Consider the following 16,899-nt stretch of genomic DNA (forward strand, 5'->3'; position numbering starts at 1 on the left):
ATATAAAAATTTTATTGTTATTTATTTTCAACATATGAATTATGAATGTTTCATTATTTATTTTATTTTTTTTTCCAATTGTTTATGGAATTTTTTTTTTTTGAGCAGACTGAATTAATTACGGATATGCTGACACAGGATATTGGTCCAGAATATATAAAATTCCGGAGGTTATGAATCAATAGTTCCGGTTGTTTTTTTTATTATTATTTTCGAATTTTTTTCTTCGTGATGAAGGGTTGATTAGGTGGGTGGTTTTGTTCAAACAAATCGCGGGTATTTAAATGTATAATTTAATTTGTAATTAATAAAGTATTATTAGTAGAATGATATTATTAAATTGTGTTTATTTGTGGCTTGTTACCTTCACCCTTTGGTGAAACAAACATTTTGCATTGTTGCCAAGGACGACTGCCGGCTCTAGTATATACATGTGTTTTGTAATTCTCATGTGGCGGAACTGTGGCAAGTTAATACTAAAAGTAATACACCCGGATAGTGCATATGAGAAATATTAACGTAACAATCTTTTGTTTGTTAAAGGATATTTGTCAAGCGATTCCGGGAATTAAACTATATTAAAAAAATAAAATGGAAAGTTTTATTTAGAAAATTATTTTTGGGAGATGCATAATATTGAATGATTTTTTTTTTATTTTGCAATATAATTATTAATTGATGTCAAAAATTTTTTTTACATGATGAGTAAATGTAAAAATAAAAATATACATTTTTTTGTTTCATTTATGAATGTTACCAGGTGCATCTGAGCATTTCAATTAACTCAAACTAACTGAACAGAGTTATATAAAAAAAAAATTTAAAAAAAAATATTATTAAAAATCGTTACTGGGCAAAAATATTTTTTTTATAAAGCTAAAAATTCAGTGAATGAATAAAAAAACAATATTTTTTGTTTTTATAAAATTTTAAGGGTAGTGGACACGAGATGGTTCACTAACGATGCGCTAATTGAAATGTACCATTGAACAATAAAAAATGAGTGCACTATTGCTCCATTAAATCTTGGCCACGCAATTCAACAAAATTCAATGGGTATACTCAATAATTTCCACCGAATCAATACATATAAATTTGCCTATGCTAAAAATGACAAAAAAAAAAAAAAAAATCAATCCTTTCAATAAATTTAAACGCGAAAAAAAAATTAAACAGAGCAAAAAAAAACAATTGTTAGAAAAATGGTGGAGTTTAAAAATCAGACTGACTTATTGACATGGTATTAATTTAAAATAATGAAAAATCTATAGTAATTATTTTTCTTTAATTGAATAAAAAAAAGAAAAATAAATCGAACATAATTTTTCGGATAAGCTTGTGTAAAATAAAACGAAAAAAAAAAAACAGAAAAGATTTATATAGAGAAAGAATAAGTGAATAAAATAAAAATAAATAGTAAAAAAAAAAAAAATATACATTTTACTTAATAGCATATTTGAGTCAGTCGATCGGCTCGCGATTTTATAGTTGGTGTGCCCAGTAATACGATAGACCGCCACCCGCATTTCTTTTGACCGATTACCTTTCCCACGGCGGCTCGTGTACAACCAGCCACCCATTTATCGCAAAGTCTCTCTTTACTACTATATTGTATATATAAAATGGTCCATGATACACGCCATCATATATATATATCTTAAGTACTGTATTAGTGATCCTATTTTATAAAAAAAAAAATAAAACAAATCCTATATATATCCTATAACTCCAAAGCGCCATGAGAAATCCTTGTTGTGGGCGTGTATATATGTGTCATGCCAATTGTGACGCAACATTCATCGTCATCACTATTTTTTTTTACATACATTTTTTTTTCTTTCATTTTACTTCCCTTAAATTTTTATTCGAAATTTAATATACAATATTTTTAGACTATGTAACTCTTTCTTGATGAAATAAATAAATATCAAGGAAATAAAATTATAATGATCACTATTAATTGTAGTAATTGATGAGTAAAGAATATTTGTAATATAAAAATAAATCAATAATTTTTTTTTTTTTTTTCCTACTAGCTCAATGCACTCAATTATATATTTTTAAAAAATTCATTTAAATATTTCAAAAAGGAAAAATTGATATTTCATTTACGTAATACTTCAGTCTATATTTAATTAATTAGGATGAAATGTGAAATTCATTAACATTGCGTTATTTTTTTTTTTCTGCTCAATTTAATAGCAAAAAAAAAAAAGAATTTATACGTGTTTTAAAAAGTTATATTGAAAATTGAAATCAATAATTTATCGTTAATGGGCATATGAATTTAGATATCTCCCTGGTTTTTTAAATAAATGTTGATATAAATTTAAATATTTAACCCTAGGAAAAAGCTTTTACTATTAACCCTATTATCTAGCTAAATGAAACATGATTTTTTTGAAATATTGACTGATCATTTCGTTCAGGAAAAAAATCAGAAAATTAAAAATTAAAAAAAAAAAAAATTATTATTTCAATTTTAAAATAAAAGCCAGTAAAGTAAATGAAAAAAAAAATATATTTCTTGTTAAATTAAATATGTTTTTAATTAATAAATTGAAAATTATTATTAAAAAAATTTTTTTTAGATATAAAAGTTAATTTGAAAGTGTAAATATTCATGGTCATAATTGGCAATGATGGTACATGGGTATTTTTCTGTGTACAACTTGAAACTCTAGTTTTCGATATATAAATTTATTAAAATAGTATTTTACCACCATTCAAAAGTATGTGGTTTTTTTTTAAAAAAAAAAACGGAAAAAGTTATAATATATAAGAATCAACAACCCCACTTGGACAAATCGGGCGCGGCCTTTCCCCTGGCTTCTATAAAGCCACGAGTTGACTACTTACATTGAACATTCACTCAACGTCTTCGTCACCAATTTGTTCATCATGTGGCTACTAATCTTTGCAGGTGAGTTTTAATTAAAAAAAAAAAAAACAACAGCTAACTACTAAAATCATTTTATCATCAAAACTAATTTACTTCTTTTATCAACCCCCTCAAATTAATTATTCATTATTTTAATTATTCATCACTAATTAACCCTTTGATTCACAACCCCATTATTATCATATTCATTAAATATATATTAAAATTCATTAGGTTAATTAGTAAAGAGTGATAAACAGTGTTTTTTTAGTGGAAAAAAAAATATTAAGGAGAAAAAATATAATAGTGTTTCAATACAAAAAGGGGATGAAAAGTGTTGTGAGGAGAATCAAGTGGGTCGTGATTTAAAAAAAAAAAAAAATACTAAATGATCTAATTAATTATTATTATTATTGTTTTTTTTTTTTATATAAAAAAGGATATTTCGTAATGAAAAAAATATTGGAATAATTTAATAAATCATTTTGCATATGTATTTTTTTTTTTATAAACTGATGTTTCTTTTGAGACACTGTTAACCACATGCACGCTTTGAAAATCACTCAACCGGAAGGCCAACAAACTCTCGCTTTTACATTGAAAAATATATGTATAAAAATTATAGATGCATGTGGTAAATTTTTAGCGATGGATAATAATTCTTTAATTCTTTGCCCCCCGGTTATTTATTAAAAAAAAAAAGAGTAATCAGTTTTGTTTTTTTTAAAAAACAATATATACTTGACGATTTATGTGTTTTACTATTTTTATATATTATCTGGATATTTGGTTCAAGGATTCTTCTAATCGAAAACTTGCATCATCGACTTTCTCCTCTTTTAATTTATTTTTTAAAATATCATCGTAATAATCGAATATTTTTCTATAAATATATAACAATCTATATCGACAACTTGAGTAACAAAAAACACAATATATAAAATTAAATATTTTCCGCAATCGTATATAATAAATATACACTCAACCAGGAAATCACTCGGTATAAATAATAAATCAATTTTATTCCGACTTGTAATTCATTGTAAAATATATAACGTAATGTTTTTTTTTTATTTTTTTTAATATTTATATTATAGATAAAAAATAATGCAGTAATAGTTAAATAAATTCCGGGAAGGTATTATTGTCATAATAAATAATCTATCAGTAGAAAACTCGGTGATAAATCAAACATTTGAGATATTAAAAAAAAATAAAATATAAAAAAACAAACTTATATAAACAGACGGCAATTTAAAGGTATAACGAACCTGCTAATTACTCCGAAAAAAATAAATAAATAAAAATAAACGAGCTCTAATTAAAAATAAATAAAAAATAGAAAATCAATTTTACATGGGTAAAAAAATAACAGGGGGGTTGATCTCATTTGACCCTCAATAAGTTAAGATAGCATAAAGACATGATGCAGATAAAATGAGAGCAAAATCCCACACGTTTTGTAGAAACCGATTGGGAAAGACAAGCCGATGATCTCTTGGTGCATTGTAACATATCTATATAGACTGCATAACATGTATATATTGTCGTCGTCGTCGTCGTCGTGTATATTTGTATGTATATGCAATAACTGTTTGTTGTCGAGTTGCTGAGGTTTATAAAATATATATATGTATTTTACCACATCGTGTGAGCATGTATGTATTTAACAGACAAAGTCGATTGCCTTTCTAACCAACATCAGACAGTATAACATAGATCAGGTAGTTTTGGTCCATGCACAAATAAACTTACTTGCATTGTATATTATTTTATGTATTAAAGGTCCTATATCAATAATATCATTTGGCTCGTTATGAAGTAGTTTAATTGATGAGCAATTAATTCTTCAATCCGCACGCAGTTTTTAGATTTTAGTAAAATTGATTATTCAGCTCTTTGACTTACCCTGAAACAGAAAATATACAACAAAATTTAAATAAAACAGTATTTTTTTTTTAAATATTTAATTGGGCTTTTAAATTATTAATTTTCATTTATAAATTTAAATTTTTTATCTATTTTTAAACTTGCAATTATTGATCGACAATATGAAATTTATTTTTTTTTTTCATGGAAATATTGTTGATTTATTTTATCAGGTTTTTTTTTTTTTTTTTTGAAAAAAAATTTATATACATGACTAAGTACGCGAGAATATTTGAGACATGTTGAATTTTTTTTTTTTTTTAAACCTAGAGAAAAGATAAGATATATTGTAAATAGAAAAAAAAAAAAAAAATTGAAAATATTGGCCAATTCGATAAGAATTGTTGTTCAGTTTTTTTTTGTGAATATGTCTTTCACTCTCATAGTGGTTGAAAACTGGTTTAATTATAAGACTTGTTAAGTAAAAATAAAAATAATTGATAATAGTTTTATTTTTTAGAAATAAATAAATTTTAAGAAATTATTATCTGATTTTTTTTTGATATCGTTTCAACCTACGCTAAACAAGTTAAAATCTCTACACCGATAAACTTTTGTATTTCAAAATAATAAAAAAATATCGAGACTCAAATGCAGGTCAATCGCGAAATAATCAAGGTAGCATAAAAATAAATAAAATTCAAGACAAAGCACATTTTGCAAGGACGAAAAAATTCTAAAGAATCCAATTATTATTATTATATGATTTTTTTTTATCCTAAATCATTATTTGTTCCTTAGGTAAGATATTTTCACAGCCATGTATTTTTGCAACATAAAACTGTAGAAAAAAAAAAAAACCCATGAATTGAAAAGAATTCCGCTCCATTATTTAAAATAAACGATTCCGTAAAAATCAATAAAAATATATTCAACTGTAACAAAAGAGGATTGTTATTTTAAAATATTCAATGATAATAAAAATAAAAAAAATAATTGACTTTGATATTTTTAAATATTTCCTACACAGTAAATTATTTGAATAATAATTTATCAAATAAAATATAAAATATTATAAATAAAACATGTGCGAGCATTTGATTTTCCAGTGTGATAATGACAAGTGTCGTGCCTTCTATAGCGATACAAAAAAGTCAGTAATTGAATTCCGCATCTAGAAATAGACAATTAATGTTTTTTAAATGCACTGTAAATTTAAACTCTCTCGCCAATGGAATAATATATTTATGTTACGTATATGTAACATAGGCGATCATTTGTTCCGGGCATGAATCGCAACGACAACGCTTCCTATAATAATCTACTTTCCTATTTATTTAGTAGTACAACTTCAAGTATCTCATAGACAAAAAAATAAAAATAAATAAATCTATGGTAATGGAATGAAAAAAAAAAAAAAATCGAGTATAAAAAGTTTCGTATATGCAGGGGAGCATTTATGGGAAAGGTGCATGAGACGATGAAAAAAAAAAAAAAATATATAAAATCTGATGTAGTTTCCTCGGTTTGAAAACACTTTCTTCCGTGCTGCATATAGCCTCGTCACCGTATACCTACCAACGGAATCGCGTTTCACTATATACACTGCAATTACAGCTATAATTCGACCTCTCAATGTCTAATTTTTTTTTTTTACCATTGCAAGGACGTATTTATTAATACAACATAAATATATAATATTTCATCAGTTTGTAATATTAGAAATTTACCAGAACAATAGAATTTCAAAAAAAAATAATTAAATAAATTAAAAAATCTTGAAACATTTTTGTATGATAAATAATTGCTATTTTTTCAAAAATTAATTTTCTCTATTTTGTTTTAATTTGAAAAATCAATTTGAAATTATTGAATAATTTTTTTTGGAGTGTATATATTTGCAATCAATATTGAGAGGTATATAATAATAAAAATAAAATAATAACAAGAAAAAGAAAAAAAAAGGTTAAGAAGCCAAATGATTCTCAGGCATTGAATTAGTTAACACGACGGGAAAGGATGTTGCTCAATTATTTTCATCCAAATCACACGATAAGTTATGGAAGGGTATATATATACACAAGACTAGTTGTTTGTCTCTAGTTACTCAATCCGGACGAATTATTGCATATGAACTTCTTTCGCTTTTACCTGTTGTCCCTTGTTGTAAAAAACTCAACAAAGCAATTATTGTATATTCTCTCAATCATAAAAAAAAAAAAAAAAGCAAGCAAACAACACTTAACAAACATATACTTATCAATGCAAACACACATATTATTATAATACCATGTTATTTTTATTTTTACAAGATAAATATCACGCCAATTTTTGGGTCAGCTTAAATTTGTAATAATTTTTTTTTAAAAATAATAAATAATGAGCAAATGTTAGAGACAATTTTTCCCTGTTATTTCAAAATATTTATGTTAACGAATGTGCAAATAAATATATAGACGCATAACTTTCAGAACTTTGACCCGAAATCATGAATAATAAAATAACAAGCATATATCTTATGAAATTAGAAAAAAGAAAAAAAAAAAAAACACTATTGGATCATTAATTTTATATTTTTTTTTATACTCTATTTGGCACAATTAACATTTAAATTTTTTTTTATTAAACAATGATAATTAATACAGTTTAATTTACAATAAACAACTAATTAGCCTTTTGCCATGATAATTAATAAAAAAAACTTCAATTTAATATTATTTAAAAAAATCCTGAATATATATTTATTTGAGTCATTCAATTTTTAATCAATGCAGCACGCGACTCTACTATTTGCTTATTTTTTTTCAAATTTTTTACTGTCACTTTATACTGGAATTTGTTAATAAGTTTTTTATTTTTTTTTCTAATGAAATTTAATTTTTTTCAAGTATTTTTCCATGGTTGATATGTATAGCACACAACCGTCTCCCCCGGGCAAATTTTATTTAATATACATTCGATGGTTAGAGACGCATGAGCGGAGTTGATTTGCGGTCTTTGACATTCGAAAATTCCAGAGACACCAATGACATTACTTATGTGTATTAGTGACTCAAGTAAAAGTCGTATAAAAGTCAGCTAATTACATGTCACCTGAATATTGAAAAAAAAAAAAAAAATAGTAATAATAGTGTGTCATTTATAAGTAGCCGACTTTCATATATATATTTTACAAAAATAATATCATTGCGAATAAATATTACAAGCTAATTCGAAAAAAAATAATTCGAATTTTTTATTGGCTTAACTCTAGCATATATTCAACGGGCCCTTTATGAACAATCTAATATCGAGGGGGATTTTTTTTTTTACAATGTAATGTATAAATAAAAGATTGAGATATTTTTTTTTATTTCTTGTTCTTTAATTCAAAGCCAAAACGTGTGCGGTCGGTTTATTGTCGTGTTTCTATTTTTCGATTCCCATTCAAGTCTCTCACAAATGTAACCTTTTTTCCAAGTCACGATCAAAGCTTTGTCGTGCGTAAAATACGTTCGTTACACACATGTGAGTGAGCTTGAGACCGCCTCAAAGTGCAAAAAAAAAAAAAAATTATAAAAATCATGTAAATATACATCAGACATCACAGCTATTGTGTCATACAAACTCAATGTACCTTTGACCACATCTGACTTGTTCCGCACAAAGATCACATAAATAAATCAAATTATATAAAAATAAATACTGTACATATTGTTCAAGTGTTGAACGTAACAGTATAAAAGGCTAGTCAATTGTGATAGTTTTATGCAAATACCGATAGGACTAAAGAAAAAAAAAAATATTTTACATGCCCAGAGGAAATATAATGCCACACTGGGCTGACCAACGTGAAAGTCTTCCGGTTTTATTTCTACCAATATACGATGGCTGATTTTATTTCAGCAACACAAACTTATTTTCCTATAATTTTTTCTAATAAAAAAAAATCTATATATACATATTAAAATTTAAATCTTGAAGTTAGAAAAAAAAAAAAAAGAATAAAATGAAATTAAACACCTTCAAATGATATTGTTATAAATGATTTATAAATTTTGTGTAAAAAATATTGTCGTGTATAATTTCCGTTAGCTGAAAGCGTCCTTGTGATAATAAAAATTGTTGAACAACATTATGCGACTGTAATTTCCGTGTATATATAGCTGAGCAGTCTTCCGTTTCAAAGATATCATCCGAGCGAAATATGTTTTGAATTTCGAGTCTAATTAAACCATAGGAAGTCATTATGAAATTATATTTAAAAATAAATAAAAATACTGACAAATGAAAGTGAATATAAAATTATATATATTTAAATGAAAATATAAAAATAATAATGCCTAAAATATATGTCTAAACATTTAATAATAATATACATTTGATAGACTAGTCATGGTTTTAATTTTTACATACAACAGTGCATATATATAATTGAGTGGGAAGCATCATATTAATTGGTTATTTAATGATACAGTATATGCAAGCTCTGTACAATATCAGTACCGACAATCATGCTCCTGCTTTTATAACATGTATTTGACTTTTACTATATATACATCACATTTCGCTTGTCTACTAAACGCATTGGTAGACTAAACTCGTGGGAAAATTCATTACTAGGGCACACATATGTATTTGAATAACTTTCCCTGCGTATAAATAAAGCAACTGTATGTATAATATACTTTGTGATTCCTCTTGAGAGCATTGCAGATTCATTCATTTTCAAATTTCAATAGACGACTGATATTAACAAGTCAAAACACATGCTGAATTGCTTATCTATTTGTATATTATTTCTATTGAAATACTGAATTTGTATACTATAAAATTAGTCATCATACTGTAAATTTATATAATTAAATTTAATAAAATTAATTCACATTATTTAGTTGAAAAATCTAATCCAATATAAATTTTTAAATGACACCACAAAAATTTTAAATTGCTTTTTTTTTGTGTAATTTTAACAGGTCTTCTGGCCACATCTATTGGAAAAGAAACAACAGGACAAAATACAGCTGAAAAAAATGTTGATGATGTAGTACTTTTAGAGATTGATGTTAAAGAACCAGCCAAGCGATCACCAGTTGCAGCTAGTGGTGTTTATGGTGCTTCACCCAACCAATTTATAATACGTCATGGCGATGACGCTCAAGAGGTAATTTACAAATATTTTAATATATCAAATTAAATAAAAAATTGATTATTTTTCTTTCAACTTTTTATATACAAAGTGATCAATAACATGCATGCAATGTATACATTTTTCAAGCGTGACTATTGACCGATTATTTTAACAACGCAACAAGCAAAAGCCAGTCAGCATGGTCAATTTTCTTTTTATCTGAATGAAATATATACCAAGATTTGTCAGTGATTCTATTCAAAAAATTTTCCACTGGCGTTCATATGTCATGAATATGCACAACTTTATATAACTAATCTTGTGGACTATTATTATAAAATGTTGCAATAAAATTAAATCCATTTCAAGTTAAATCAGTAAATAAAAAATAATTTTTTTTAGAACGTCATGAACTGTCTGTCACTTGTGTATACTAAAAAGGCTAATGTCTTGAATTGCAAATTAACGATATATATATAAAAATTGAAAAGAAAAATAAAATAAACATTCAACAAGGTCAATAATTTCTCACTTTATATCATATAATAAATTTGAATAATAAAAAAATTCTTGTGAACTGGTCCAGGGACGTGCAATCGTGCTAATACACTTATTTGTATTCAATTAATTATTCGTTTTTAACTAGAGAATGTAATGATTATTAAATGACTGTTTAAATGGCTATATTTAAAACAAGCATATTTATCAAGTTGCTGGTGTTAATGCTACACTCATTCTTTATTGTTTCGTAATTATCATAATTTTATTTTTCCAGTTATATATAAAATTATAAAATAAAAAAAAAAATAATTACGTAGGATTTTTCGCCTTCTAATCGCGAATCTTGAACCGGTAATACCACACCCATTGCTAAACATAGAACACCAAATCACTTTGTGTATATATAGGGGAGCGTTTCCTTCAGACAATCTGATTACGAGACAGCGCCAGTTTTCAATTTAAAATAAAGCTATATGTATACAGCGAGATTCGTATATTTTGTACGGCCTTGCATTTGCTAAAGGTATTATGACGCACGAGAGAATCTGATTCATGAGAATGGATCAAAAGGCTTAGTAAAACGGGTTTTCTACGCTCGTCTAAATCTTCAACGTGCTAGAATGTAAAGAAGGAAATCCTTCTTTTGTCAATGTCCGGTATTAAATTTCTTTCTTTTTTTTTTTTATTTATTTATTATTTGCCTTTCAATAATAATTTTATTGCATTCATTTTTAATAAAGTCGTTTAGCCATAAAAAAAAAAAAATACTGCAGTCAATTTACTATGTACAGCTACTGCACCTTGAGAATCAATAGATTATGATGAATGTTGCATAAAGTCAAGTTCATGAGATAGAAAGTGGTATTATAAACTTGGGGAAAGTCACGATTTCTAATTGGAATAACACTTGCGTATGCGTGCGTACATACGTTTAGACATTCACGTTATAATCTACAAGTTGTTATTGAAAATTGAAATAATAATTTAGTGATGTATGTAAATTGAATAAATAATAAAATTTAAATTTCATATTAAATTTCAGTTATCACCAGAATATTTGGCACTTGTTGATCAGTATGGAAATCCTCAACAACAACAATATGTAACATTACCAAGAACTGGTCCACCACCACGTAGACCTCAACCAGGTTATGCAAGACAACAACAACTTCAACAAGCTTATCAAAATCAACGTGTTCCAGCAGTTGTACAACCAAGACCACGTCCAACTCTTCATCCACAAGCTGAGGCACAAGCTGAAGCTCAAGCTGAATATCAAGCTCAAATTGATGCACAACAACGTGCTGAAGCACAAGCTAGACTTCGTGGTAGTGGAACAGCACCAGCTGGTTATCAAATACCAGCAGGTTATCAAGATGCTAAACTTGGAACATTTGAGCAAGAACTTTTGCAATTAGTTACAGCTAATCAAGCTCAAGAATTTAAAGCTCAACAAGCACATGATTTAAGACCACAAAGACCTCAACAAGCACAATATCCACAATATTCACAACAAATTTTAGCATACTCACCAGAATATGCAAAACCAGGTGCTGAACAACAACAACAAATTCAAGAAATTCCTGATCAACAACAATATCATATTGAAACAACTCAACCACGTTATCCACAACAAGCACCAGTACAGTATCAACCAATTGAAGAAGCTGTTCAGTATCAACAACCAGCTCGTCCACAATATGTTGCTAAAAAACCATACAGACCAGCTGCTCCACAATACATTGATCCATCTCAGGCACAAGGTGAAACTGAAGCAATTGCACGTGCCCAAGCTAATGCTGAAGCACAAGCCTTAGCATTTCAAAAAATAACATCAGCATCACATAAACAACATCAAGATGCTGCTCTTGCACAAATTCGTATTGTTGAAGATAGATGGAAACAAGAAAGTGCACTTGAACAAATTAATCAAGGTAGCCAAGTTAGTGAAGCTGGTCGTGAACACATTGAAGAACAAGTAAGACCAAAAGATCCTGAAGCAGCATACAGAGCAAGAGTCAAAGCTCAAGCTGCTGCTGAAGCTGCTGAGGCACGTCAAGCACAAGAAGCTGCTGAATATAAAGCACATGGTGATGCTATTCTTGCTTTACAAAAACAACAACAAGTACATTTAAAAGCCCAAGAAGATGCAGCTAACTTTGCACTTAATTTTGAAAAAAATCAAGCTAAAGCACAAGCTAATGCACAAGCACTTGCAAATGCACAAGCACTTGCTTTATGGAAAAATCATCAAGCAAATCGTGCTCATGCACAAAAAGAAGCACAAAAAGCTGCTCGTGCACAAGAAGAAGCACGTAAACGTGATCCAGATAATACACCAGCTGTACAATATCTTTTAGAAACACCAAACAGTACTCCATTACCATCATTGAATAATTATATTACTCCAGATATTCATCAAAAATATCAAGCATCAGGATCATCATATGTACCACGTGCAACTGCCAAACCAGATGATACAGTTAATCAACCACGTCAAGCATATAAACATAAAGTTCCAGCAAATTCACAAATTTATGTATCACAATCTGGTCTTGTTAAAAAAGCACCAGTTAAATCATTAACTGTTGAAGAAATTATTGAACAAGATCAAATTAATAATCCACAAATTATTAGAATTCCAGCTGCCAAAGCACAACCATTAACACGAGCTGATCTTGATGCACTTATTCATGCTGGATATACTGTAACTCCTGTACCAGAAATTGCTAGATCAACTCAACAACCATACATAGAAAGTTCAACTGGTTATTATGTTAAAAAAAGTGGTGCAGGAAGACCAGAAAGTTATACAACTTATGAAGATAATCGTCAACAACGTAGACCAATTAGAAAACAAAGACCAATTTTAAAACAAGAAAATGAATCAGAAGGAAGTGCTAAAGTAACTTACTTAGTGCCAGTTGAACCCACCTATGGAAACCGACGACCAACAAATTAAAAAAAATATTTTGTCGTTAGAAAAATTAATTTATTTTTCACGACACAATATTTTCAGTCAATCTATGACTTAAATGCAATTTATAAGCTGATGTGAAAAATTATTATTATTTTTTTTTTTTTTTTTCGTTTACTTTCAAATCAGCAAATTTTTATGTTTTTTTTTTTTATTTTATTTTTTTGTCAATTGTATCAATGTCGTTTATCACTTGAAAATCTTTGTTATTTTTTTTTATATTTTTTAATTGTTTTCGTTATACACTCATGGCTCATTTATTCGATACAATTAATTTTTTATTTTAAGCACATATTTACGCTTATATACGATATAAAATTAAAAGGCAAAAAATAATAATTGAATTATTATTAATAGTATTAAATAAATTTTACTACAAACACAAGTCGATAGTGGCACGTGTAAAATGTATAACGTCGCCACAACGACAAGTTAAATTGTGGTTTTGTTTTTTTTTTTTTTTAAATATCTATATTTTTTATAAATTAATTTATATATATATTGTGTAAATACTATATAGAGTTTTAAATAAATAAAACTGTTGAAAATGAGTGAAAAAAGGCAAATATAAAAAAAAAAAAAAATAATAATAATTCAATAATCTTCAGTAGTCATTATGTTGATGATTGTCTTACAGAAAAAAAAAACCTTAATACCATACAATCAATTGAACATGTTGGTTTTATTTTATTTCATTATTTTTTTTTTTTTTTATCAAATAAATCTCTGGACCAACAGCAACAAAGTAACTATACACCACTGACCGGTTTTTTTGTTCTTTTTTTTTGTATGCAGTGTGTGTCAATTTAAAATGTAATATATATGAATTTCGACATTGAGAATTCAGCCCTGCATTACATACTAAAAAAGCAAGATACTCAAAGTTCTTATTGCTTGAAAAATCGATAAAGAAATATTGACTTAATGCTTAAAATAAATAAATAAAAATAAAACCAGCTTGGACATTCGATTATTCATGACGACCTTCTGCGGTTATTGCTACGTTGGAGAATACTAATTAATGTTAATGAAAAACAACGCAATCTTGTAATATTATTAAAACTATTATTATCAATATTTTGCATAACAGTATATTAATTATTTATGTCCATTCTATTAACGCCAGACAAAAATCAACACCTGATTTTACCTATTTTATATGGTAAAACATTCACTCTAATTACATAAATAAATTTTATAAATATTAACTCGATTAACTGGTAATAGCTTGCTGAAAACTTATCAAGTAATTGCGCATGGTATTCGGCAGTCAACCGAGAGAAAATAAAGGAAAAAAAAAAATCATGTATATTACAATTTTTATTGCAAAATTATTTCTGTAGAAATTCTTGAATTTTTGTGTGTGTGGTAGAAAAAGAGAGACACTTGTTACAAATTTACTATAACATTATATGGTGAATACAATGGACCCACCAAGTGTGTGCAAACTTTGTACACAGATTTTTTTTATTATTTTTATGCTCTTTACCTTTTTATTTTTTATGGCTTTTTTTAAGATTTTGTTACAGCATTTTTTATTGGCACTGGCGAGTCAGCGAAGGAAGAGTAATGGTTTTGTGGTTTCTTTGGGATTCAGGGACATACGTATATAATTATTTGATGAGTAATTTCATGAGTGCAATTCATTCACGACACCGAAATATAATACTTGTGAAAATAAAAAATATAAAATTTTTGATTACAAAAAAAAAAAAGAAAAAAAAGGTACGTTTAAATCAAATGATCAATATTATTTGAGATGATAATTTACTTAGGCGTGGCAAATAAAATTATTTATGGTAGTATTTTTTTTTCGGTCAAGTATGAAAAATTGTGTGGCATAATATTTATTAAATTATAAATAAATAAAAAAAGGTTATTTATAAATTTCAACTGTGAAATTCGAACGAGTTTTATTTAAAAAAAAAAATAGGTTAATTTAAAAAAAAAAGAAATAAATTGTTGATTTAGATATTATCTCAAAGCAACAATTCATTATTTATTTTTTTATTTAATTAAAATTTAAAGTCCACACAGAAAATACTGTCTAAGATATATAAAAATAGAGAATTAAAATAAAGTTTTTAAACTTACATTTACTGCAGTTGATTAATTGTTGGCTGATGTCATCGACAGGTTCCATTGAAATTCTTCTCATCTAGAACAATAATTAAAAAAAATAAAAATTATATAATTGAATTAAAAAAGATGTAAGAGTAAATATTTAATTTTTCATGTAAAAAAAAATGAGATTAATTTTGAATTTTTACTTGAGAAGATTAGTTTCAAAATAAGGATACTCAAAAAAATCAACGACATAAATAATAAATCTTTGGAGACATATAGAAAGTGAGCTTTTGATGCTGTTGAACTTTTGTCATTTTTAAATTTATACTGTTGGCAGATGTAGCAATCGATTGATTATCAAACTAATGAATAAATCAGCCAAGTTGTTAAAATAAATAACAACAAGATTCTTAATGTTTATTGCAAAATTTCTCATCAATTATTTGCCATCAATAAATACTCTCTAGTCTTATATACACATGTTTCAATTACATATAATTTTCATGAAATTATAATTGTTAATTTATTAACTCAATGAATAAATTAAACATCTTAATTAATGTTTCATCAAGTAATTTATTTAACTATAAATAAAAAAAACATCTATACTTGTAATGATTTTTTTTTTTATAATTAATTACTTGAAGAAGAGACGAACATTGAACATCAATAGATGATTAAATTTTTTTACTTTAAATAATTTTTTTCAATGATGTACAGGTATATAAGGAACAAAAAAATATTTAAAAATATATATAACACAATAGTGAATTTTTATGGTGATATTGAGTTCAAACGAGTTTTAAGGTATTGTTATGCAAAGCTCGTAAAATTGGCTACAAGCGACATCGTTTTATTTACACAAAAGACGATTGTCACCCGTTTGAATGTCATTACATCGATTTTAAATTCCTTTGTTACCCCAAAATAATATTTCTTCAACAAAAAAAATTTCATTTACAGTAGAAATTTTTCATGCTAAATTATTTTTTATTTCAATTTAAAAATTATGCAATATTTTTTAAGTAGTAATTACATTTTTTAATTTTTTTAATTTTTGATTTTTCATCAACAAATGATTGAAATTATATTTTTTATTTCTCAGAAATTTTGAGAAATTATTATATTAATGACATAAAATATAATTTAACAAACAGTTAATTTTTTTTTATAATAATAATTTATTAATTTTACCATGACCCCATTTTTATTTTTTTTTTGTCTTACTGAATTTGGTAAATCAACCCTCTGTACAAAAGACACGAGTTGAGGATCAATATACAATAAATAATATGCCATAAAAAAAATAAATAATGATTTGGTATAATAGTCTTTTGGGAAAACTTAAAGAAATATATTTCATGTTATTTTTTATCCTAAAGATTATGTCCTCGAAAAAAGATACAAACATGTAATCTTTGTCTTAATTTTAAAAAATTTCTGACAGTTTTTTTTAACTTTTAGAATTGTTCAATTATACTTGTTTAGTTTGAG

At 26.4% G+C, this 16,899-nt stretch overlaps 1 protein-coding gene across 1 annotated transcript; it reads left to right on the top strand.

The window, feature by feature from the left end:
• The first annotated feature begins 2,814 nt into the window (after window positions 1-2,814).
• On the top strand, window positions 2,815-14,413 carry LOC122857926 (transcription factor sma-9-like). The gene is made up of 3 exons (XM_044160472.1): window positions 2,815-2,923; window positions 9,706-9,893; window positions 11,404-14,413. The coding sequence occupies exons 1-3, from the start codon at window positions 2,902-2,904 to the stop codon at window positions 13,321-13,323; spliced, it is 2,130 nt and encodes a 709-aa protein (XP_044016407.1). The 5' UTR covers window positions 2,815-2,901; the 3' UTR covers window positions 13,324-14,413.
• Window positions 14,414-16,899: the final 2,486 nt, after the last annotated feature.

The sequence above is a fragment of the Aphidius gifuensis genome, linkage group LG5 (genome assembly GCF_014905175.1).
Source record: "Aphidius gifuensis isolate YNYX2018 linkage group LG5, ASM1490517v1, whole genome shotgun sequence".
NCBI lineage: Eukaryota > Metazoa > Arthropoda > Insecta > Hymenoptera > Braconidae > Aphidius > Aphidius gifuensis.